This window comes from Thalassophryne amazonica, chromosome 1 (assembly GCF_902500255.1).
Source record: "Thalassophryne amazonica chromosome 1, fThaAma1.1, whole genome shotgun sequence".
Lineage (NCBI taxonomy): Eukaryota > Metazoa > Chordata > Actinopteri > Batrachoidiformes > Batrachoididae > Thalassophryne > Thalassophryne amazonica.
Genome location: NC_047103.1, coordinates 147,296,276 through 147,321,765, shown reverse-complemented (window position 1 = coordinate 147,321,765; position 25,490 = coordinate 147,296,276). Strand labels below are relative to the sequence as shown.

At 39.2% G+C, this 25,490-nt stretch overlaps 1 protein-coding gene across 1 annotated transcript in view; it reads right to left on the bottom strand.

The window, feature by feature from the left end:
• The window catches only part of LOC117515123 (gamma-aminobutyric acid receptor subunit gamma-3-like), a 378,931-nt gene extending 354,898 nt beyond the window's left edge, over nucleotides 1–24,033 (bottom strand). Inside the window, exons 1-2 of the mRNA XM_034175623.1 lie at nucleotides 23,456–24,033; nucleotides 22,988–23,142 (exon numbers count right to left, since the gene is read on the bottom strand). Of these exons, the coding sequence (XP_034031514.1) occupies nucleotides 22,988–23,142; nucleotides 23,456–23,511 (211 nt within the window). The 5' untranslated portion in view covers nucleotides 23,512–24,033. The remainder of the gene's footprint in view (nucleotides 1–22,987; nucleotides 23,143–23,455) is intronic.
• Nucleotides 24,034–25,490: the final 1,457 nt, after the last annotated feature.

The window sequence follows — 25,490 nt, the reverse complement described above, 5'->3', positions numbered from 1 at the left end:
AGACAAGACCTTTCTGATTTTAGAGATATTGCATAAATGCAAAAAGGCAGTCCTACATATTTGTTTAATATGCGCTTTGAATGACATATCCTGATCAAAAATGACTCCAAGATTTCTCACAGTATTACTAGAGATCAGGGAAATGCCATCCAGAGTAACGATCTGGTTCGACACCATGCTTCTAAGATTTGTGGGGCCAAGTACAATAACTTCAGTTTTATCTGAGTTTAAAAGCAGGAAATTAGAGGTCATCCATGTCTTTATGTCTGTAAGACAATCCTGCAGTTTAGCTAATTGGTGTGTATCCTCTGGCTTCATGGATAGATAAAGCTGGGTATCATCTGCGTAAAATTTAAGCAATACCGTCTAATAATACTGCCTAAGGGAAGCATGTATAAAGTGAATAAAATTGGTCCTAGCACAGAACCTTGTGGAACTCCATAATTAACTTTAGTCTGTGAAGAAGATTCCCCATTTACATGAACAAACTGTAATCTATTAGACAAATATGATTCAAACCACCGCAGCGCAGTGCTTTTAATACCTATGACATGCTCTAATCTCTGTAATAAAATTTTATGGTCAACAGTATCAAAAGCAGCACTGAGGTCCAACAGAACAAGCACAGAGATAAGTCCACTGTCCGAAGCCATAAGAAGATCATTTGTAACCTTCACTAATGCTGTTTCTGTACTATGATGAATTCTAAAACCTGACTGAAACTCTTCAAATAGACCATTCCTCTGCAGGTGATCAGTTAGCTGTTTTACAACTACCCTCTCAAGAATCTTTGAGAGAAAAGGAAGGTTGGAGATTGGCCTATAATTAGCTAAGATAGCTGGGTCAAGTGATGGCTTTTTAAGTAATGGTTTAATTACTGCCACCTTAAAGGCCTGTGGTACATAACCAACTGACAAAGATAGATTGATCATATTTAAGATTGAAGCATTAAATAATGGTAGGACTTCCTTGAGCAGCCTGGCAGGAATGGGGTCTAATAAACATGTTGATGGTTTGGATGAAGTAACTAATGAAAATAACTCAGACAGAACAATCGGAGAGAAAGAGTCTAACCAAATACCGGCATCACTGAAAGCAGCCAAAGATAACGATACGTCTTTGGGATGGTTATGAGTAATTTTTTCTCTAATAGTCAAAATTTTGTTAGCAAAGAAAGTCATGAAGTCATTACTAGTTAAAGTTAATGGAATACTCAGCTCAATAGAGCTCTGACTCTTTGTCAGCCTGGCTACAGTGCTGAAAAGAAACCTGAGGTTATTCTTATTTTCTTCAATTAGTGATGAGTAGAAAGATGTCCTAGCTTTACGGAGGGCTTTTTTATAGAGCAACAAACTCTTTTTCCAGGCTAAGTGAAGATCTTCTAAATTAGTGAGACGCCATTTCCTCTCCAACTTACGGGTTATCTGCTTTAAGCTACGAGTTTGTGAGTTATACCACGGAGTCAGACACTTCTGATTTAAAGCTCTCTTTTTCAGAGGAGCTACAGCATCCAAAGTTGTCTTCAAAGAGGATGTAAAACTATTGACGAGATACTCTAACTCCCTTACAGAGTTTAGGTAGCTACTCTGCTCTGTGTTGGTATATGACATTAGAGAACATAAAGAAGGAATCATATCCTTAAACCTAGTTACAGTGCTTTCTGAAAGACTTCTAGTGTAATGAAACTTATTCCCCACTGCAGGGTAGTCCATCAGGGTAAATGTAAATGTTATTAAAAAATGATCAGACAGAAGGGAGTTTTCAGGGAATACTGTTAAGTCTTCTATTTCCATACCATAAGTCAGAACAAGATCTAAGATATGATTAAAGTGGTGGGTGGACTCATTTACTTTTTGAGCAAAGCCAATAGAGTCTAATAATAGATTAAATGCAGTGTTGAGGCTGTCATTCTCAGCATCTGTGTGGATGTTAAAATCGCCCACTATAATTATCTTATCTGAGCTAAGCACTAAGTCAGACAAAAGGTCTGAAAATTCACAGAGAAACTCACAGTAACGACCAGGTGGACGATAGATAATAACAAATAAAACTGGTTTTTGGGACTTCCAATTTGGATGGACAAGACTAAGAGACAAGCTTTCAAATGAATTAAAGCTCTGTCTAGGTTTTTGAGTAATTAATAAGCTGGAATGGAAGATTGCTGCTAATCCTCCGCCACGGCCCGTGCTACGAGCATTCTGACAGTTAGTGTGACTCGGGGGTGTTGACTCATTTAAACTAACATATTCATCCTGCTGTAACCAGGTTTCTGTTAGGCAGAATAAATCAATACGTTGATCAATTATTATATCATTTACCAACAGGGACTTAGAAGAGAGAGACCTAATGTTTAATAGACCACATTTAACTGTTTTAGTCTGTGGTGCAATTGAAGGTGCTATATTATTTTTTCTTTTTGAATTTTTATGCTTAAATAGATTTTTGCTGGTTATTGGTGGTCTGGGAGCAGGCACCGTCTCTACGGGGATGGGGTAATGAGGGGATGGCAGGGGGAGAGAAGCTGCAGAGAGGTGTATAAGACCACAGCTCTGCCTCCTGGTCCCAACGCTAGACAGTCACAGTTTGGAGGATCCAAGAAAATTGGCCAGATTTCTAGAAATGAGAGCTGCTCCATCTAAAGTGGGATGGATGCCGTCTCTCCTAACAAGACCAGGTTTTCCCCAGAAGCTTTGCCAATTATCAATGAAGCCCACCTCATTTTTTGGACACCACTCAGACAGCCAGCAATTCAAGGAGAACATGCGGCTAAACATGTCACTCCCGGTCTGATTGGGGAGGGGCCCAGAGAAAACAACAGAGTCCGACATTGTTTTTGCAAAGTTACACACCGATTTAATGTTAATTTTAGTGACCTCCGATTGGCGTAACCGAGTGTCATTACTGCCGACGTGAATTACAATCTTACCAAATTTACGCTTAGCCTTAGCCAGCAATTTCAAATGTCCTTCAATGTCGCCTGCTCTGGCCCCCGGAAGACAATTGACAATGGTTGCTGGTGTCGCTAACTTCACATTTCTCAAAACAGAGTCGCCAATAACCAGAGTTTGATCCTCGGCGAGTGCATCGTCGAGTGGGGAAAAACGGTTAGAGATGTGAACGGGTTGACGGTGTACACGGGGCTTCTGTTTAGGGCTACGCTTCCTCCTCACAGTCACCCAGTCAGCCTGCTTTCCCGACTGCCCGGGATCTGCCAGGGGGGAACTAACGGCGGCTAAGCTACCTTGGTCCGCACCGACTACAGGGGCCTGGCTAGCTGTAGAATTTTCCACGGTGCGGAGCCGAGTCTCCAATTCGCCCAGCCTGGCCTACAAAGCTACGAATAAGCTGCACTTATTACAAGTACCGTTACTGCTAAAGGAGGCCGAGGAATAACTAAACATTTCACACCCAGAGCAGAAAAGTATGGGAGAGACAGGAGAAGCCGCCATGCTAAATCGGCTAAGAGCTAGTAGCTACGCAACCTAGCGGATTCCTAAAAACACACAAAGTGAATAATGTGTAAATAATTTAGAGGTGATTCAGCAGAAGGAGTGCCCCAATCAAGGCACCAAACAGGCCATGAAGCAGCACAGGCAACGCACGACAACAGCGAACGCACGACAACGGTGCTAAAATAAAATAAAAATCGACTAAACACGCTGTGGAGCAGCACAGATAACGCATGACAACAGTGCTAAAAAAATAAATAAAAAAAAAATAAATAAATTTAAAAAAAATAAATAAAAACGAAAGCTTTAGCAAGCTAGTTAGCTTGCCAACGCTGATGAAAGTTAGCTGATAAAAGTGCTCCGTCGCGATGTTTCGACCGTTAGAGGTCTTCCTTAGGCGTTGGAGCACAGTAAAAAAGTAAAAAAAAAACCTAAAAAAAAGTAAAAAGGTAAAAAAGTAAAAAAGTAAAAAAGTCTTGAAAAAGACTGTTAATTCAAGTCCAAAGCAGCAGGTAGCAGTCTCTGTGTAAACAGTCCCAACAGAGAGCCAAAATTCTGATGCAATGTAATGCAACATGAAAAAGATTTGCAATAGAACTCTTGGATTTTTTTTTCCTGATAGCCAGTCCACAAATTTTGGCCAATAAACTGATAACAACCCAAAATATTGGATTGATGACACTGATAGCTATAACTGGGTTATGGAAGATTCAGTGCCCTGCAGAAATGTGTACATTCATGAAAGTCTCCCTTTAGTTTGTTGGCAATTGGGCGTTATTTTTACTCCAACTTCTTGTATCACCCTTCTGAACTTATTTGTGCAGCTTCACACAAAGTGTTGTACTCCGAGGCTTTTTTATCCAAATGCTGTGACACGTGCAAGCACGCGGCACCGATCACACTCTCAATCTGAAAGGAAAGTGACACAATAGGGCCGTGTTTGGAGGATAGGAATAACCCCAAGAAAACCATCCCAACTGTGAAGCATGGGGGTGGAAACATTATTTTTGGGGGTGCGTTTGGATGGGGTCATGTATCATGAGATTTTGGCAAACAACCTCCTTCCATCAGTAAGAGCATTGAAGATGTGTCATGGCTGGGTCTTCCAGCATAACAATGACCCAAAACACACAGCCAGGGCATGTTAGGCTGGGCAGAGGCCCAGCATCCAGGGCGGCTGGACCCACAAAGCAGGCTTCCAGACTACGCTTTGGTGGAAGAGCAATCATGGTCTTCATTCCAGGCTTTGGTTCGGTACACATGTGGTCAGTCAGTGAAGCAGAAGTACCACCAGGATTCGGCTGAGACACAGTCATAAACGAGCAGGGGTCAGAGGCACAAGCAAACACAGACATCTGGGATGAGGCAAGAGGCGTGGTCGAGGAGGACATAGCAGAATTCGGATCACAGCAAGACAAAACTCAGGACTGTGAAAGGCGCTGGAAAGTGTACAAAAACAACAATCTGGCAGTGAGCTGTGAGACTGAGGGCTTAAATAACAGCTGGTGTAAATGAGGTGCATGTGAAGACTGATTGGATAACAAGGTGCATGTGTGGAGGGAAGATTCTAGAAAGGGGGCGTGGCTAGTGGACAAAGATTAAACATTGTGCAAGATAGGGAGGAAGAGCGTGCACCAAGTGGAGTGATGTAGGATACAGAGATACACAGACCGGTGCAAAGAGCGTGAATGAAGGCAAACATAAAGCAGACAGCATAAAAGTGAGAGATAGACATGATGGCATGGAGTGAACATATTAAGATGGGATGATATAAAAACTGACAACAGGGATCAGACAGACTATGATACAACTATGAACAGGAACCAGGATAGAACATGAACATTACTCAGAGAATGATACTAAGAACATAAACACAAATGAGAAAAGCAAAATAAACAAGCAAGGCAGGCAAGGCAGTGCATTTTCAGACTGCGTTGACTCTTGACGCAATCACGTAATCAGCCAATCAGAGTGCGTGTAGCGTCACAGCCATAGAATAAAACAGATTTACAGGTGTTATACTAAAGTGTTCCATTACTTATGCAACCCATCATCTTTGCTTTTATATTTTTAATTAATTTATAATCAAGGTGTACAGATTCGCTTTGAGTTTGAGAATAAGAAAGATAATTTTTAAAGTGAAATATCAAGGAGCCCAATACTTTTGGATGACACCGTAGATATGAGCCTAGCTTCTGAAAACGCATCGAGTCCTAATACCATCTTCCATTTCTTCCAATCAACACCATTATATCCTGCACACTGTAGTTATAAACAATTAATCTGTTAGATGCATTTGTCTGGATGTATGAGGCTTGGAACAAAACTTAAACTATGAAACAAATGTTCTACTATGCTAAAGGAATACCTTACTAAGCCCCCAACATGAAACAGATTTGCAATAGAACTCTTGGATTTTGTTAGATATTTTTTTTTCCTGATAGCCAGTCCACAAATTTTGGCCAATAAACTGATAACAACCCAAAATATTGGATTGATGACACTGATAGCTATAACTGGGTTATGGAAGATTCAGTGCCCTGCAGAAATGTGTACATTCATGAAAGTCTCCCTTTAGTTTGTTGGCAACTGGGCGTTATTTTTACTCCAACTTCTTGTATCACTCTTCTGAACTTATTTGTGCAGCTTCACACAAAGTGTTGTACTCCGAGGCTTTTTTATCCAAATGCTGTGACACGTGCAAGCACGCGGCACCGATCACACTCTCAATCTGAAAGGAAAGTGACACAATAGGGCCATAAAAAGCATCTCATCTCATTCGATAGCAAAGCTGCTGCTCATCGCGTTAAGCTGAGGTTCCACGCTGGTTCTGCTTGAGGGAAATGTGCCTCGCTTTCTGACAAGTGGACCAGTCACTCACTTCATATGAAGATTAGGCCGCTACTGACTTCACAAGATCAGAGGATACATCAGGAAAGAACTCAGACAACAAGTCTTTTATGTCACATCTTGTATTGACATGTCCATGGGCCATGTGTCCTCTATTGTCCCATGGCATGCTTAACTTCACTTCATGCTTTATCTTAAGGATAAGTGTCTCCATGTGTAACAGGTGGACCACAGATAGAAGTACATTTTCAGTAAATATGCCATATATATATATATGTTCTCCACTCAGACTGCAATAGCCAATCACAGATTAGCCTTTCTGTCCATCATTTACCTGTATTTTGGCATGCTTGGTGCCAGAAAGTTATGTTGGATCCAAAGGGATCCAAAAAGGCTAGGACCAAAAGTTATATTGGATTGGTTCCCACTGACCAATAGTGTTAGAGCTTACTGCCAACAGCTAGCCAATCAGAGCACGGCATACAATTATTCATGAGATGACATCACTAATGACATAGCGGAGGTCAGGAACTTGCTGACAGACGCTGGTTGAAAAAATGGCAACAAACATGTCAACAACAGCAGAAAATCATCTGCCAGCGAGGTTTGCTGAGTTCACAGAGGAGGAACTGGTGGAAATATTAAACTCCAAGGATGCTAAAAACACTAAGAAGGTAGACAAGCACACTACTGATGTTTTAGAAACATTCAAATGCTGTTCAGAACAAAATAAATTGATTTAATTTACTTGACTCTTTGTTGTTTGCTTAATTTGGGAGGGGGGTGGAGAACATAACAATTGATGGATGGCAAGTCGTCCAACATAGAGAAATATTGGATGAAGAAAAGTTATATTGGACGAGGCATAGCCAAGTCCAATATAACTTTTCTGTTGGACTCCTTACCAGCCATTATTTGTATTATATATATATATATATGTGTGTGTGTGTGTGTGTGGTGGAACACCATTGTGCAGCAGTAAGTTAATGCCAAGGTTTGAAATTCACAAAATACAAACACTATTGGCACCCACCAAATTTCCTTTTGACCCCTCACCACATTTGTGATCATATATATATATACACACACCAGCTCCATGCAACTTCAGTATATATAGTATATATAGTTGCAGCGGCTACCACACACTCACATCACCTCAATTTGCAAAACGGACTGTTTCACGTTTAGTGCACATAAACAATGTCAAATGTATATGTGTTGTCTTAATTCTGATGTATGCCATTATTACATTAAACAAGTAATAATTGTGGATTAATTGCTGTTTGTCTGTGGAATGTGAGTGTGGCAATCTCGTTGTTGTAATGACAATGATAATAATTTCAGACATTATATATATATATATATATATCACAGATTTCTTTGAAATGTAAGGTGCAATACAAATAAAATGTGTGTATATATATATATATATATATATATAAATTACTCTGGAACAAAGATGACAGACAGTGTTTGACATAAGCAGGATATTAAAGCGCAAACAGGAATCGATTGCAATGATTCCAACTGAAAATAATGGAGAAGCAACCTGGGCTTCTTCTGGCATTTTTACATAAAACAAACAATAACAATGTCTATAAACCCAGAGAATATATTCACAAGAGTGTTAGGCACAATATAGAAAGGGTTTATAGAATAAAGAATTATTCTATTCTAATGCCGTTGTCCGCGTGGAGCCTGATCAGTGCGTCTCAAATGCATTTCTTCTGTCGTGAATGTACTGAGACTGCCCATAATGCACCTGGACACAGCATGTCCACACTATAAAACCAGAAGTTAATGGACTTTATTAACATGCCACAAACATGAGCGAACATTAAAAAAGGTGAAAGTGCCATAGAGCTGCAGCTGGCAATTGAGTGCATGTTCCATCCATGAGGAGTGGACATGTCCTCTCGCTAGCCATCCATCAGTGAGGAGTTATAACGGACGTGAACATGTCCACTCGCTGGTGATCGGTCTGTGAGCAGGAGTTAATGGACTTTATTTAACTTGCCACAGTCTTTTGAGAACTTTGAAGTAAAAGAAAGCTGCAGCACTGCAGCGGCGATGGCGCGTGCGATCTGTCTGTGAGAAGTGGACATGGACATGTCCTTTGAATGTGGAAGCTTGGTCCACCTCTTTTTTCTGTGGTTTTGAAGCTTCACTGCCAGCAAACTGGGATGAATATAATCAATCTATCAATGTGCTACGTACTGATAAAAAAGGATTTTTCATACTGGCAAAGTATTGTGTAGAATTGCAGAAGCTTGGTGTACAGTAGTGCAGTGTTGTGTAGATTTACGTACAGTTGAGGAGTGTCGTGTAGACTTGCTTAAAAACTGCGTACTTGCTCTTGGTGCGAAAGGGGCTTAAATGCATTGAATTGCTGCCATGTGATTGGCTGTTTAGCCGTTTGTGTTAAGCAATTCAACAGGTGTACCTAATAAAGTGGACATTGAGTGTAGTGCACACGCACACATCCCACAGTTTTTATCAAGTTCAGACTGGGAATGTTTTGTTTTTTCCTTGTGAAATAGAACAAGCCACATGCTGTACTTTATTTGGATTAATGCAGAATTTAGCTTTGAAAAGATCAAATGATAATTTATAATTATTGTCCAGTTCTACTTGCCATTTCTGCATTAAGTCATTATGTCTGGGAAAGTCTAATTGCTTATTTTTAAAGGACAATTAAAATGTATATTCTTTTAATTTGCAGAATAAGAGATCATATGCTGGATTAAGGGTAATTAAAACATACATTATTTTTTGATTTGGGGGATAAGAGAACATATGCTACAATAAAACAACAAAAACGAAACAAGTTCTATTTTTATTTTTATTTTTTTTTAATATGGTTGGTGAATGTAGCTCAGGTGTTGAAGGGAGTTTGTACACTCACATTAATAGATCAAACTCCTGAAGTAGAAAACCAACACATCATGGGTGTGACAGATAAAGAAAATGCATAGCAGGCATATTTTATGAGTGTGTGTTTTCTTTTAAGTCATGTGATGATTCAGGTGGTGAGATGTTAGAACATGTTTCACTGTTAGCAGCTGACACTTGTGCACAGGCTGAGGTGTGGATCAGATGTGCAAAAGGTGGAAAAACAAAACAGGCAAATCTGATTCTCCGAGTTCTGATGTTTGATGACGACAACTGAAAAACATCACTGCTAAAGAGAGTTTGTACATGATGAAATATTAATATTATAAGTGCTATAAATAGCTGCAGATGACTGCCCTGATGGAGGACTTTCCCTAATAATTTGTTTTCTTTGCAGACTGTTTAAGTGGATAGGCCATGTCTGCCAAAGGCATAGCAAAAAGGGGGTGGATTTTGGGTTCAAGGCCACCCAAAAGGTTGTTGTTTAACTTTCTGTTGCTCCCACAAACATTCAATAAAAAAAGCAGAAAATTGTTTGCCCTTTCAAAAAAGTTCAAACACTAAATAACACAATTTAGTTAAAAAATTATTTACTCTGAAAACCCAAAATGAAACAAATGCTTCACAACATGGTTCAGTCTTTCACAATGTGTGACAATCCTAAATGGAACAGTTTATTCAGAAAATGACTCAACACTAAATGAAACAATTACATTAGAACATTTTACTATTCAAAAATTATCAGGACATTTAAAAAAAAGACATTTCCTTAGGTATATGATTAACCATTCCAAAATCCTTAAAACACTAACTGAAACAACTGCATGCCAACATTTTACTTTTCAAAAATTATCAGAAAATTTAAAAAAAATACATTTCCTTATGTATATGATTAACTGTTTCAAATTCCTTAAAACACTAAAACAACTGCATTCAAACATTACTTTTCAAAAATTATCAGAACATTAAAAAAAATTCCTTATGTATGACTAACTGTTTCAAAATCCATAAAACACAACTGAAACAACTGTATTCAAACATTTTACTTCTCAAAAATTATCAGAGCATTTAAAAAATGCAATTCCTTATGTATATGATTAACCATTTCAAAATCCTTAAAACACTAACTGAAACAACTACACGCCAACATTTTACTTTTCAAAAATTACCAGAACATTTTAAAAAAATACATTTTATTATGTATATGATTAACTGTTTCAAAATCCTTGAAACATTAACTGAAACAACTGAATTCAAACATTTTACTTTTCAAAAATTCTCAGAAAATTTTAACAAAATACTATTCCTTATGTATATGAATAACTGTTTCAAAATCCTTAAAACACTAAAACAACTGCATTCAAACTTTACTTTTCAAAAATTATCAGAACATTTTCAAAATACTCAAGGCGTTAAACAATACGACCACTTTTGAACATAATTGCTTCCAAATCCTGAAAACACAAAATTAAACTATTTACAAATTGATTCACTGTTTTGAAACTTTCACCACTAAATGAATCAAGTATATTCCAACATCAAAGGTGGAGAAAATGAGTCAGTGCTTAGAAATGCTTGAAGTGCTGCAGTGGCCACATCTAGTGGGCCGTGGAGCCTCCCATGACTACGCCCCTGCCTGTCTGCAGCCAAGTATGGTTGAGAAAATTAGGTGTGTGCACAATTTCAAATTTCAAACTCCATGATGTATGCACCATGCACGTCTTTAAAAATCCAATGGAGAGGTTGCGTATGCATATTTACGGATGCTGAGTCAACAGTACGTATTGAATCCAGCAGCAGACTAAGGAGCAAAACTGTGCGAGTGCAGCGGCTCACATTTCCAAAGGGGTGACTTCATGGTTTAGTTGTGTGTTCACATGCGCACGCTTGGGTGCCTGTGTGACCGTTTATAATGATGTGATCCTGTCTTGTTCCATATTATTCTGCTCAGCATAAACATTTCATGAGCATCCGAGATTTTTCAAGTAGATCTCATTAAAGTTCCACCCTAAACTGTGGCGAGAAATTCCTCTCTTCGACCACACTGAACAGAGCTCAGAGCCAGCGGTGGAGGTGAGAGATCGATTCTCACCAGGATGGAGACTGTGAAACCTGATGTTTGGTCACTTTAAAGAACAGCAAAAACAAAACAAAAAAACAAAACAAATAAATCCTGTTAGTGTTCCCACCTAAATCTTTCCCCAAAGGAAAGAAACTTTACTGCAGCAGTACTGAAGCTGAAACCACGAAAACGTTTCAGCTGCATCCTCCCCAGAATCCCAACCCAGGAAAAACAACAACAAAAAAAAAAAGCAGATTTGCATAATTCATGCTGTCAGCCGTATGAGCATAAAAATAGGAAACACAATTTGACCTTTTGACCTCTTAAAAAAGGTCAAGATTAGCCATCTTTCAACTTGTCCAAGGTCTGTGTCCCAAGAATACTCTCTGTGAATTTAAAGACTCTGGTAGTAAAAGGACTGGACTTACGCTGAGCACAGACAGACGGACGCAAAGCCTTCACAATACCCAAATTTGGCTAAATTTGATGGCGTCGGGTAAAAACTGTCTATCATATTATGATGCAATTGGAACATTTTGTTTTCAGCATTTCAAAATCGTGAGTCATGTTCTAAGGCAGGTGTTTGATTTAGTTTTTCAAGTATTTCAATTTTGGCATTCATGTGAAACAGATATTTAGTTAATCAAGCTTTAAAAAATAAATACATCCAATTTTTGAAGCAGTGGTTTAATATAGTTTTCAAGCTTTTTAAAGACAATCAGCTTCTGAAGCAATTTTTCATTTCGTATTTTGACTCTTGAAAGAGTGAATCATATTCTAAAGCAGCTGTTTTATTTAGCTTTTCAAGCAGTTCTATAGAATGAATCATTCTTTGAGGTTTGTTTGTTTTTTAAATTAGATTTCAAGGCAGTTTAAAAGAAGTAACGAGTTTGGTTCGTTTAGCATGTTGAACGGTGAATCATCATCTGAAACAATTCTTCATTTTGGGTTTTGAGCATTTCAAAGGACTGAATCACATTGTGAAGCAGGTTGTCATGATACATGGAGGCGTGGCACAGAAAGCACGTGGACACAGATGCAGACTCACCACAAAGACAGGTGTTGTGGTAATCAAACAGCTTAATCCAGAATTCAGGCAGTGGTTTAGTACACAATGAGACATTCAGCCAGGTGCAGGTAACAGACAGTCGAGAAGCAGAGATGTGGTCCAAAAAACAAAGCAGAGTTCATAACATGGCAAGACAGAGTTCAGAAGTTGAGACAAAGGCAAGGTCCAAAAACAAAGCGGGGTCAAACACGGCAAGGCAGATTACACAAAGACAAGGCTGGAGCGATGGCAGAAGCACAAAACACAACAAACTGGCAAAGACATGAGGAACACGAAGGGCTTAAATACCACAGGCGGTGGTTAGGGAAATGAGATGCAGGTGTGTGGGAACAATCGGGTTTGGGGGCGTGGCAAACAAAAGAGACAAGACATACCCACCAAACCCTAAACATTAGAGAAGAGTGTGCAGTAAGACAAACACAAAGAGGACAGGACCTGATTAAAAGATGAACCCAAAACCAACAGTGAATAGAATAAAATACCAAAACCAAAGATGAGCAAAACCCAAGGCAAAATAAATAAAGAATCAAACTAGGAGACAAATGAAAGAACTGAAAATAGATCAAAAGCTTGTTGATCTATTTCTATACACAGAAGGCAGAAACTAAACTAGTACAGAACTCCCATGTGCCTACAGTATAACACACAGAAAAGAGATAAACAGAACAAAATGAAGACAAGACTTAACAAAAGACAAAAATATAACAACGGCTAAGCTAAACAAAGGCCTGAGCCAGACAGTAGGAAACAAGCACAGATAAAGGCCAAAACATGACATGAGTTCAGGACCAGGCAGAACAATGACACAGATGTTTCACTCATCACTCACTCATCTTCAACTGCTTAATCCGGAATCGGGTTGCGGGGGCAACAGCTCTAGCAGGGGACCCTAGACTTCCCTTTTGTGTGCCACATTGACCACCTCGCTAGAGAGGCACCCAGGAGGCATCCTTACCAGATGCCCGAACCACCTGAGCTGGCTCCTTTCAATGCAAAGGAGCCAGCTCGACAGTATGGTAGAGAAAATGCAACACCACCCCTACTGCACCAATCTCACGCTCCATTGTCCCCTCACTCATGAACAAGACCTCGAGGTACTTGAACTCCTTCACTTGGGGCAAGACCATATTCCCTACCTGTAGCAGGCAATCCATTGTTTTCCTGCTGAGAACTATGGCCTCAGATTTAGAGGTGCTGATCCTCATCCCAGCTGCTTCACACTCAGCTGCGAACCAATCTCGTGAGTGTTGGAGGTCACCGGCCGATGAAGCCAACAGGACCACATCACCTGCAAAAAGCAGTGATGAGATCCGGAGCCCACCGAACTGGAAACCCTCCTCCCCCCATCTATGCCTCGATATTCTATCTATGAATATCACAAACAGGATTGATGACAAGGCGCAGCCCTGGCAGAGGCCAACCCCCACCAAAAATGAGTCTGACTTACTGCCGAGCACCTGAACACAGCTCTCGCTTTGTGAGTACAGAGATTGGATGGCCCTGAGAAGGGTCCCCCTCACTCCATACTCCCGCAGCACCTCCCACAGTATCTCCTGGGGTACCCGATCATACGCCTTGTCCAAGTCCATAATACATATGTAGACTGGATGGGCATACTCCCAGGCCCCCTCCAGGATCCTTGTGAGAGTGAAGAGCTGGTCAGTTGTTCCATGACCAGGACGGAAACGCATTGTTCCTCATCAATCAGAGGTTCAACTATCGGCCGAACCCTCCTTTCTAGCACCCTAGAGTAGACTTTACCAGGGAGGCTAAGTAGTGTGATGCCCCTGTAGTTGGCACACACTCTCTGGACCCCCTTTTTATATATGGGGACCACCACCCCAGTTTGCCACTCCTTAGGCACTGTCCCAGAACTCAATGCAATGTTGAAGAGACATCTCATCCAAGCCATGTACTAATGCCATCTGATTACCCACAATGTATTTCAAAGCCACCTGGAATGATTTGCAGAGCAGCAGCTCCTGAATCCAGGTTGACTACCCAGAGTGCAGGTCGAATGCGGACATAACACAGCACGTAACACGAATGCCTCTCCAATGGTGTACATGCCACCCAAGGTCTGGGTGGAAGGCAAGTAGGTGAGGGGGGAGGTGTGTGGCAGGGTGAGTGCTGTGGTCTGCTCTGTTGAAGACCTGCTGTGTCACACTGATGGGTGTCAGGAATGACATCCAACCCATGGACCGATTACATGTAAACCAGGGTCCCCTGGCTCTTGCATCACTGTAGTGCATGTGTGATCGGATTATTACGGACAACTGATCACCGACGTGCACAACCACAGCCATTATTACAGGTAATAGCCACCAGCCACGGTGCAAAGCAGTGAATTCATATTTAAGGGATCCTGTATGACACACAACAGTCCATATATTGAATATAATATGAGAGGTAAGGCAGCTCCTGACATTAAAGCATAAGCATTCCAAATACTTCAAATTGCGTATGAATTGCCGTATGAATATTACGACTGCAGTCAGATTGCAGTATGACTGCAACTCGACCGCCGTTTGAATGATTTCCAACACGAGTGCAACACGAATGTAGATTGTATGTGTGCTGGCCGCACGAATGTGCCGACTGCTATAAGAATGCTGTATGAGGCATTTGAGTGCAGCTCAAATTTACACGACTATCGTTCAAATCCTCATTCGTACAGCATTCAGGCTCATTCGTGCTGTAGTGTGAAAAGGATATAAGGAAAGTCACTGTTGGCTGTCCTAAAAGTTGCTAAATGATGTCATCACTTAATTTGCATAATTGACCATGTGCAAGAAATTGTTATTGATGCTGTAGGAGAGAGGAATAATGTTGTGGGAGGAAAAAAAAAAGTGAACATAAACATCCTAGATATGTTTTGAATTACAAATGAAATTTCTTCTGTTGATTCTTGTTCTGGGAACTGACAAAAGTTTGTTTGTTTGTTTTTACTTTAGTTTTCTCAAGTCTGGAATTGAGTGCAGTGGTTTATTTTTGACAAAGAAAAAAATCTGCCTGGATTTGATGTGACACACAGACCTAAAAATGATTTATGAATAGAATTTAATGTGGCAAAAATACGTGTTTTCACATCAGAGTCTCCAAAAGTCTCCAGTAAAACCAGAAAAACTCACTAGATTTCTCACTAGTTGCTTTAAAAAAAAGCGCTAGAGGGGTGTGAATAGTTGCTAAATTTAGTGATAAAGTCACTAAATTGGCAACAGTGAATCCTGAGTGTCAGAGGACCAGCTTGTAAGATATGCATGGAATACTTTGGAGAAGAGTTGACTTTTTACTCGGGGAGCTACGATTACTACCTTTGCACCCCCCAGGACTAAACCAAACCAAATTCAATGGGAAGACAATTGCAGGTTATAGCAAACTCATTTGTGTCTAAAATAAATTCATTCATGGGTTTACGATTCAAAATAGCATCCAAATGGCCACCAATAGACCCTTATCATTGAATCTCTGTGATATTTAAGTTGTTTATATGTTGTTTAAAGGTGTTTTAGTGAAAAACCCTATTTTGGTGGCCATCTTGGACATGATCTTGGATAAATGGCTTGAGGCCAGTTTTTATTTTTGGGAATGTCCTGATTGTGTTTTGGGGTCATCTAAGGAACCTAAAAAAGTTGGTTTGTTAGTCCTGGGGGGTGCAAAGGTAGTGGTCGTAGCTCCCCTAGTATTTCTATCAGAAACTTAGTACCATAGGCTGAGTTCAGCTTATGCTGATATACACACAGAAGGATTTGTCAACCCGGATGCTGGTAGGAAAATTTCACGGTAAGTAGCAGAAAATATAACAGCAAACATGGAAAATCAATGAGCCTCTGCACAAATCCAGAGTGGAATAACTCCCAAATGATTCAGACAAATCAGACAGCAAAATCAGATACCATGAGAGAATGGTACTGGCAGCGAATATTTTTGCTCAAGTTGTCAAACATAACAAAAATAAGTAGCATTAAATATTTAAAGTAATACTACAGTGTTGTTTTGGCTCAAATGAACAAAAACAGTAAATTTAGTTTTAATATACTTTATACATACCTTATGCATACATTTTTGCAGATACATACCTACATACATTTTTGTATTTACATATATTATACATATATCTTTGTAAAAGAAATCTTCAAAAATAGTAGCAAAACAAGATCATTACGGAAATAAAAGATTTCTCTTTTTAATTTAAAGTCATCCTATGGAATTAAGAAAAATACAAAATTGCCTCTATAAATTGTTTGTAAAATTATAATTTCCCTGTGATTATTGAAACATATTTATAGACACTGTTTCAAATAATTATTTAAAAATAATAACAAAACAATTGTATTAGGACAAAAGATTTCACTGCACATTTTAAAGTCATCCTGCAAGGTCTCAAATAAGAAAGGAAAATTACTATCATATATGATTTGTACAAATGACATTTTTCTTAATATGATTATGGAATATATTAACAGCAGTTATTTTTGCTTTTCTTCAAAAATAGTATTCTTCCAAAATCACAAAAGGGGGTCATTAATATAATGAAAAATTTCACCACTTATTTTAAAGTGATGTCACAGGTTCTATTTGGAAACATTAAGACAAATCAAAAAATTTATTTCACAAATTATTTGTAAAAAGTACATTTTTATCTGAATATCATGATAGAATTATATTTACAGTGGCTATTTTTGCTCAGGAATTCATCACAAATAATATTGATTTGTATCATAATATTCACTGGGAAGTGCATTTCATAAATTATTTGTTGAAAAATACATTTACTTAATTGTTGGATCTTGTTTACAAGTGACTGCATTTGCTCAGTAATTCTTCAACATAAAAAAACAAAGTCATTGGGAAAATAAAAGAGTCCATTTCTCATTTTGCAGTTATAATAAAACTGTGGGGCACATTACTCACAAATCTACCTTCACTGCTCTTTGATTTGACTTGTAATAGATTGGAACAGACTGTGGGTGGCCTCAGCCATCGATGCTTCAGTTTCTATAGTGAAAAATCCTGCTTGGCCTCCCCCACATGATCATCAAACCACTGAAGGTGCCACATAATCACCGGTGTCGTGTCGATATTTACATTTGGAGAAATTTCACTTGCATTTGTCGTTTTTCCATTGCACTTTGAGTTTTACGTGCACAAGCTTCTGTGCATACGAAAAAAGAGGGAGAGATGTCAACGCTGACGAATGCTGAAAATCAGGGTCTGCTTTGATGCACTGTGAGGTGCAGAAGCATATAACGTGCATGCCTCAGTGTCACGGTGCTAAACCAAAGTGACTGCGCAACATGGCACTTCGCGCTGTGCGTTTCTGCAAAGAAAGAAGAGAAGCTTGATTTCTTCAAACGACTCCTGAAATTCAACACTAAAAAAAGAAAAAAATCTAATCAAATCAAATAAATAAATAAATGCCATGGATTGCTCTGCAGGCACATCTCTCGGAACACACAGGAGATCAAACCAGCAACTCTCTGTCTCTCTGAAGAGGAATCATCTCCTTCAGGAGGAACATCATGGTTCATAAGCACAACCTTCTCCCAGCTGATCAGATCTAGAATTTGGGTCGTCACAACAACATGAGGACAAAACAAGCCGCCAGAGCCAGAGAGATCACGTGACCCACATCACTCTGTACAGACTTTAGACGATACTAACCGTGTGTGTGTGTGTGTGTGTGTGTTTAATTATGTCCGCCAAGGACGTAATAAAATCATAGGCATTTATTTATTCATGTCTGTCTGTCAGCAAGATTATGTCAAAACAACTGAATTTCACCACAGATACATATTAGTCCATGGAAGACTCCATTAAATTTTGGAGTTGATCTGGATCCAGTGTCGCAGACCGAACGGCCCCCCTAAAAATCAGTCCCCCCGATGACGCGGTTCACAGATTAACACGTCGTTTCTGCTTCAAATTGTACTCCAGTCATCATCTATCTCAGCGACAGATATCTGAAGCTTTAGTACAACAATCATTTCCACATAAATTCAACATTATTTCATCATAAAAGGCGGCGGAAGCGATCAGAGTGCCGCAGCTAAACAAGCTGCTAATTGATGTGTTCACTGCGTGTCGGACATTTCAAAGCGTCACGGAATTTTGCCTCGTTTCTGCTTAAGACTGACTTTAGAATAATTTAAGAGGTTTTACCTTTATCATCTGATGGTTAATAATCCCATTAATCCATTTGATTTCTTTGGGTGAAGAGACTCTGTCTCAGACGTGCTGCTGTGGTCCGAAATGACGCATGCGCAGATGCAAAAGGCGGACCGATTTTTAGGGGTGGACTGTTCGGTCTGCGACACTGGATCCAGATTCTGGATCAAGTTTCACTTTATATAGTTTTACATAATTATTGTATGGCCTTGCCTTACAATATAAAGCACCTTGGGGCAACTGTTTGTTGTGATTTGGCGCTATATAAAAAAAAAAATTGATTGATTGAATTGATAGGCTTTGAAGGATTACTGTTAGCAGGATTACATCAAATCCACTGCACGGATTTTGATGAAATTTTCAACACAGATACATATTAGGCCATGGAAGGAAGACTCCATTAAATTTTGCAGGTGATCCAAATCCGGTTCCAGAATCTGCGTCAAGATTTCACTTTAAGTAGGCTTTGAAGGATTACGTCAAAATTTCTTCACGCATCCTCACCACATTTTCACCAGCAACACATATTAGGCCATGGAAGACTCCATTAAATGTTGGAGGTGATCTGGATCCCGATCCAGATTCTGAATCAAGATTTCACTTTATATACGCTTTAAAGGATTACATCAAAACAAATTCATGGATTATCACCAAATTTGCACCACAAATAGATATTAGGGTGTAGAAGAATCCACTGAATTTGGAGTGATCTGGATCCAGATCAGGATTCTGGATCAAGATTTCACTTTATATAGGCTTTAAAGGATTACATCAAAACTACTTCACGGATTCTCACCAGATTTGCACCACAGACAGATATTAGGGCATGGAAGACTCCATTAAATTTTGGAGGTGATCCAGATCTGGATCCAGATTCTGAATCAAGATTTCACTTTATATACGTTTTAAAGGATTACATCAAAACTAATTCATGGATTATCACCAAATTTGCACCACAAATAGATATTAGGGTGTAGAAGACTCCACTGAATTTGGAGGCCATCTGGATCCAGATCAGGATTCTGGATCAAGATTTCACTTTATGTAGGCTTTAAAGGATTACGTCAAAACTACTTCACGGATTCTCACCAGATTTGCACCACAGACAGATATTAGGGCATGGAAGACTCCATTAAATTTTGGAGGTGATCCAGATCTGGATCCAGATTCTGAATCAAGATTTCACTTTATATACGCTTTAAAGGATTACATCAAAACTAATTCATGGATTATCACCAAATTTGCACCACAAATAGATATTAGGGTGTAGAAGACTCCACTGAATTTGGAGGCCATCTGGATCCAGATCAGGATTCTGGATCAAGATTTCACTTTATGTAGGCTTTAAAGGATTACGTCAAAACTACTTCACGGATTCTCACCAGATTTGCACCACAGACAGATATTAGGGCATGGAAGACTCCATTAAATTTTGGAGGTGATCCAGATCTGGATCCAGATTCTGAATCAAGATTTCACTTTATATACACTTTAAAGGATTACACCAAAACTAATTAATGGATTATCACCAAATTTGCATCACAAATAGATATTAGGGTGTAGAAGACTCCACTGAATTTGGAGGCCGTCTGGATCCAGATCAGGATTCTGGATCAAGATTTCACTTTATGTAGGCTTTAAAGGATTACGTCAAAACTACTTCAAAGATTCTCACCAGATTTGCACCACAAATAGATATTACGGCATGGAAGAACTAAATTATACTCTTCTGAGATTCATCTGGCAGGTTCAGTTCAGGTCAAGTTTGGGAGTATGTGTTTAGTATAATCGGGGCTTTATGGCAACCACCCCAGCGGGAAAGCAATCCATATCCACATCGCAAAAGTAACCATTGATCTGTCCCAGGCAGATGAAATGTAGGCATCCCCTTGGGGTTCTTCAACTACTGGAGTCTTCAACACTGAGGCTTCTATGTGCTGGACCATGCCAAGAAAAATGCACCACATGGCACCACATTCCCTCACACTGCAAATGGTATAGTTCATCTGACTCTCCCTAAGTTACCAGTCATTTGATCCACTGAAGGGTCCTAGTACCCAAGACATTGCCTTCAGTCACTGTTTAGTGTCCTAGTCTCACAAGCATACAGTAAGACAGGAAGCACCAGGACTCTAAAAACTTGGACCTTCGTTTCCCTGCAAACACCTCTGTTCAGAGACTAATGATGCCATAAGCTGTTCCCACACATCTCTGGATTTCAAAAGCCACAGACATGAGTGCCACTGCTCAGATACGTCTTTGAATACAGATGGTCCCAACAAAGGAAGGAAAAAAAAAAACCCATTTGGTTCCATTTCCACCCTGATCAATATTCTATTTTCTTCAAGCACGATGTGGAAGATCCCAAAAAGGTACATCTGGTACTGTATTCATTTTCTGCTTCCAACAATGACAAGGACAACACTAATTTTGGATGATGCCAGCATATTCTTTATGCCTGACAGATTCAAGAACATGATTTGGAAAATAACAATTAGTCAAAATGAATCAAAAATATATTTTAAAGTAATACATAGAAATACCTCATTACACAGACACCTGAATCGATATAAATGTACTATGAACCAGTTGATGGCTTGATGTTAACATGTTAATCTTGCCTTGCTGCTACTTCCATGGCTTCAAACTTTCATAAAAGTTCAAAGGTCAAGACTTGGCTCTCATGAGGCTGGTCACAGGAGTGTTAACTTTGTGATGTAAGAACAAAGTCAACATGACATACGTGTTTCAACTACACCTTAGGTTCAAGTCAACTCTGAGAGAATGTGCTGGTGCTGAGCTCCGCAGCTTCCACAACACCAGGGAATGGCCTTTTGTCCTGGATGGCAACCAACCAGATAGACAACTGGTCCATTGCCACAACTCAAAAATAACCATCAATCTGCCAGAGCCAGGTGAAACGTACAGTAGTGTTCAGAATAATAGTAGTGCTATGTGACTAAAAAGATTAATCCAAGTTTTGACTATATGTCTTATTGTTACATGGGAAACAAGGTACCAGTAGATTCAGTAGATTCTCACAAATCCAACAAGACCAAGCATTCATGATATGCACACTCTTAAGGCTATGAAATTGGACTATTAGTAAAAAAAAAGTAGAAAAGGGGGTGTTCACAATAATAGTAGCATCTGCTGTTGACGCTACAAACTCAAAACTATTACGTTAAAACTCCTTTTTTAGCAATCCTGTGAATCACTAAACTAGTATTTAGTTGTATAACCACAGTTTTTCATGATTTCTTCACATCTGTGAGGCATTAATTTTGTTGGTTTGGAACCAAGATTTTGCTTGTTTACTAGTGTGCTTGGGGTCATTGTCTTGTTGAAACACCCATTTCAAGGGCATGTCCTCTTCAGCATAAGGCAACATGACCTCTTCAAGTTGGGGGGGACAAAGTGCGAAGCCCGCAGGACTGAAGACCATAGGGCGGGGGTCTGGGGGCTGCTTTAGGCTCCCAGAAGCCAACGGTTTCTAGATAAGCTCAGATGCATACTGAGCATCTAGAACAGTAATTTTAATGTTTTGAGATGACCAGAAAGTGGACACCATTTGACTTATACAATTTGAAACTGTAGATATAAGTACTTTATTCTGAGAACAGCCAGCATTGATTTTATTAACATCCTGGTGTAAACAAGGTATCACCACATGTGTAGAACTCAAAAAGAATGATAGAATGAGTTCTCATTAAAAAAAACAACTGCAATGTGGTAAAATGTATTAATAAATATGAAAGAACAGGCTCTTAATAATTATTATCTATCGCATACTGTATTTTTTTTTTCGCAAGATTTGTTTTTGCACAAGTTTGAAAAAAAAAACAGATCATAAGTTTAGGATAAATTACTTATCATGAATTTAATTTTTGAAGTGGCACTAATGACAACACTCATACTGAACATAATTTCGCTTGCATAGACTGATTTTGGAGATCAAGCAATAATTGCAGATGGGCTTTCTGTGGTCCCAGATAGCTTTTCTGATTTCCTTTTCTAACTTTCAGAATTTAGTAAATTAGCATATGGTCCATTGATACTTATGTGTGGACACTAGTCCCTAGAGGCAACTATTTTTGGTTTCAAATCTGGGCAAATGCAGTCCCAGAAAATTCCAAATGTGACAAACAAGAAACAGGTGTCGTAAACAACGCAATGCTGCTAAAAATACAAACTTGCAGAAACAAAGATACTATTCTGACATGGTTTTGCACATAAGACTGGCATAGCATGTTTCAATATGTCAGAAGGTGGGGGGGACGTACCATATTTTGTCCCCCCTGGTTGAAAAGGTGTGTGTGGGGGGTATGTCCCCTCTATCCCCCACCAAATTGCGCCTATGCATATTGCACCAATTCCAATGGTATTATTTGAGAATGTAAAGTAGCACTCAATGTATAGAAAGGAAAATCCCCTTTGGTTCTGAGGATTAGCATCATTCCTTTTATGGGATCAATTCAATCAATAATCCAAACTTACCTCCAATATCTGGGCGAAGGGTTTTGTCGTATTCCTTCAACAAATTATTGAGTATGAGCGTGGCGTCCGCCTGGTGGGATCTGGGCACCAACATCTGATTGATAGTGATATCATGGTGATCTTCATAGTCGTCTGCATATTCCAGCTGATCAGATCTGGGGGTGATGGGGGAGGAAAAGGGGCGGGTGGGGGGCAAAAAAGGGGGTCGTTATTGTTGATGTGCAGCCCACTTAAAGTTATTGTGAAAAACAATGACTTTATGACTGCAGAAAAGAAAAAAAAAAAACATGTCAAGTGACTGCGTGAGTTTGAAGAGATGGTGTGCGCGTTCATGTGAATAAATGGGAGCTGATCATTTTTGGCGCGTCAACGTTCAGTCCAACAATTCAAGACATGACATCATAAAGGCTGAACTTTTTTTTTTTTTTTTTAAGCCTCAAAGCTGTTGATCGCGCTGATGGGACTCACCGAGCACCCCGAGCGAGCAGAAGTGATAAGAGGGTGACCAAAAACTTGACTGGCATTTTCACCTCCGAACAGTGGCAAGAACGGGAGTCCGTTTTTGGTGGGTGGATGGTGATCCCAGCGCGTGCTGCCAAAAAGTGCCCAGTGCTGCGCGACCATCAATCCGCGCGCTGAACTTCCTCATCCACCCACACTTTTTTCCCCCTCCTTTTAGTTCTACGTGCTCCTGCGGGAATTTTCTCCAGGAGGCAACGACGATCGATCTGCGCGATGGATCCGGCGGAGAGACGAGTGGATGCCTCCCTCCGTGGGGTTCGGTGCCGGAGCTGCTTCTGCTGCTGCTGAGGATGAGGATGATGATGATGATGATGATGCTGGAGAGGAGAAAGAGGAGGAGGAGGAGGAAGAGGAGGAGGTGGTGGTGAACCTTAAGAGATGCGCATCTTGCATGACTCATTCACTCGCCGTGCACAGTGTACATGCAGCACCTGGACCACGACTGAAGTGCGTGTAAAATAAATGTAATTTAGTGTGCGTGCATGCAGTCTATACGTCATCATCTGCACTCCACTTTTATTTAATGAACTGGACTAAGCAATAAATAAGCAATACATTAAATATGTCAATATGTGAGATTATATTATGATTTCTAAGCAATAAATCAAAAAGATGAGTTTTGGTTGTTTTTTGTTTTTGTTTTTTTTTTTCTGAATGAACTGTGTTGTGTTTTTTGTGGATTTCACTACAGTTTTTTGCGCCAAATCGCAGCAAAATCTCTCAAATCTTCCACAAAAAAGTCACTGTGAACAAATACACAGCCGAGCAGGACAGACATCGCTCAGCCTCCGAACCCACGAGGGTTTTGATCCCCAAAGTAAAAGCTGAAGTTAAGACACATCAGTGACCCCTGGTGGGCAAACATGGAAGCCCACGTGCTGCACCAGCGCTGAATTTTGCACTGCACTGCAGCAACTTGGGGATCATCCTCAAAACCAGCACCGATCTCCTTAATCGTCACGATTTCTGAATTAGAAATAAAGTATTAACCGGAGGATTTTATTCATATTTGGCAGAAATTCTGTTCACACAAGTATATATATTTTATGATAGATTTATGATTTATGATAGATAAAACCTATAAGGACATTTCCTTGTCGGTTTGTGTTAACTAAAACCCAAAATAAAGTGATCTTTGACAAGTTGATTATATCTTTAACATGCAAAAACTGCACAGTGAGAAGTTGGTTGTAAAAAAACTGAGTCCTGATTATTAGTTTCAAAACATTTAAAAAAGTATTTAAGTTTATTGTAACTTCAGTCTGTCAAGACAGATTGTGGATCACCTTCTTACAGCAAAACAACTGTTCCTTGATCATTGTGTTCTCATTCAAACCTGTAAAAAAATTTGATGGGAATTTTACAGTATCAAACATTTAAAAACTGTTTGGTGATCAGACAAACCTGCCATTCAAACCTGAAATTATTATTTTACTAATGATTATTTTATTATGTTTACTGTTTGGTGAGCAGTATGTTATAAACTGTAAAACCTGGCTGATGATGAATTTAATTTTTAAAAACTGATCAACCATAGTTAATATATCAGAAACATGTTAAAAGAAACCTTTAGTGGTCACTTTCTTGTACATACATTACCTGTAAAAATGGAGTAATAATTATTTTTTATGTTAGGTGTGTAGTATGTTTTAACTATAACCTGTAAAAAGAAATAGCTGATGAGTTATTTGTATTTAAAATGTTTAAAAGTAATCGCTGATTAAGTTACTTTTTTCAAAAATGTTAAAAACCATGTAAAATGGACACTATATCTAAAACAATGAAAAATTGTTTGTTGATCAGTTTAACTCATCCTGTAAAAACCTGTTTGGGATCAGTCTGTTATATCTAAAATGTTTAAAACTGTTTGCTGATCAGTTTGTCACAATTAAGACCTGTAAAAACAGCTTGCTGCAGTTAATTGTATTTAAATCAAATCAAATCAATTTTATTTATATAGCGCTAAATCACAACAAACAGT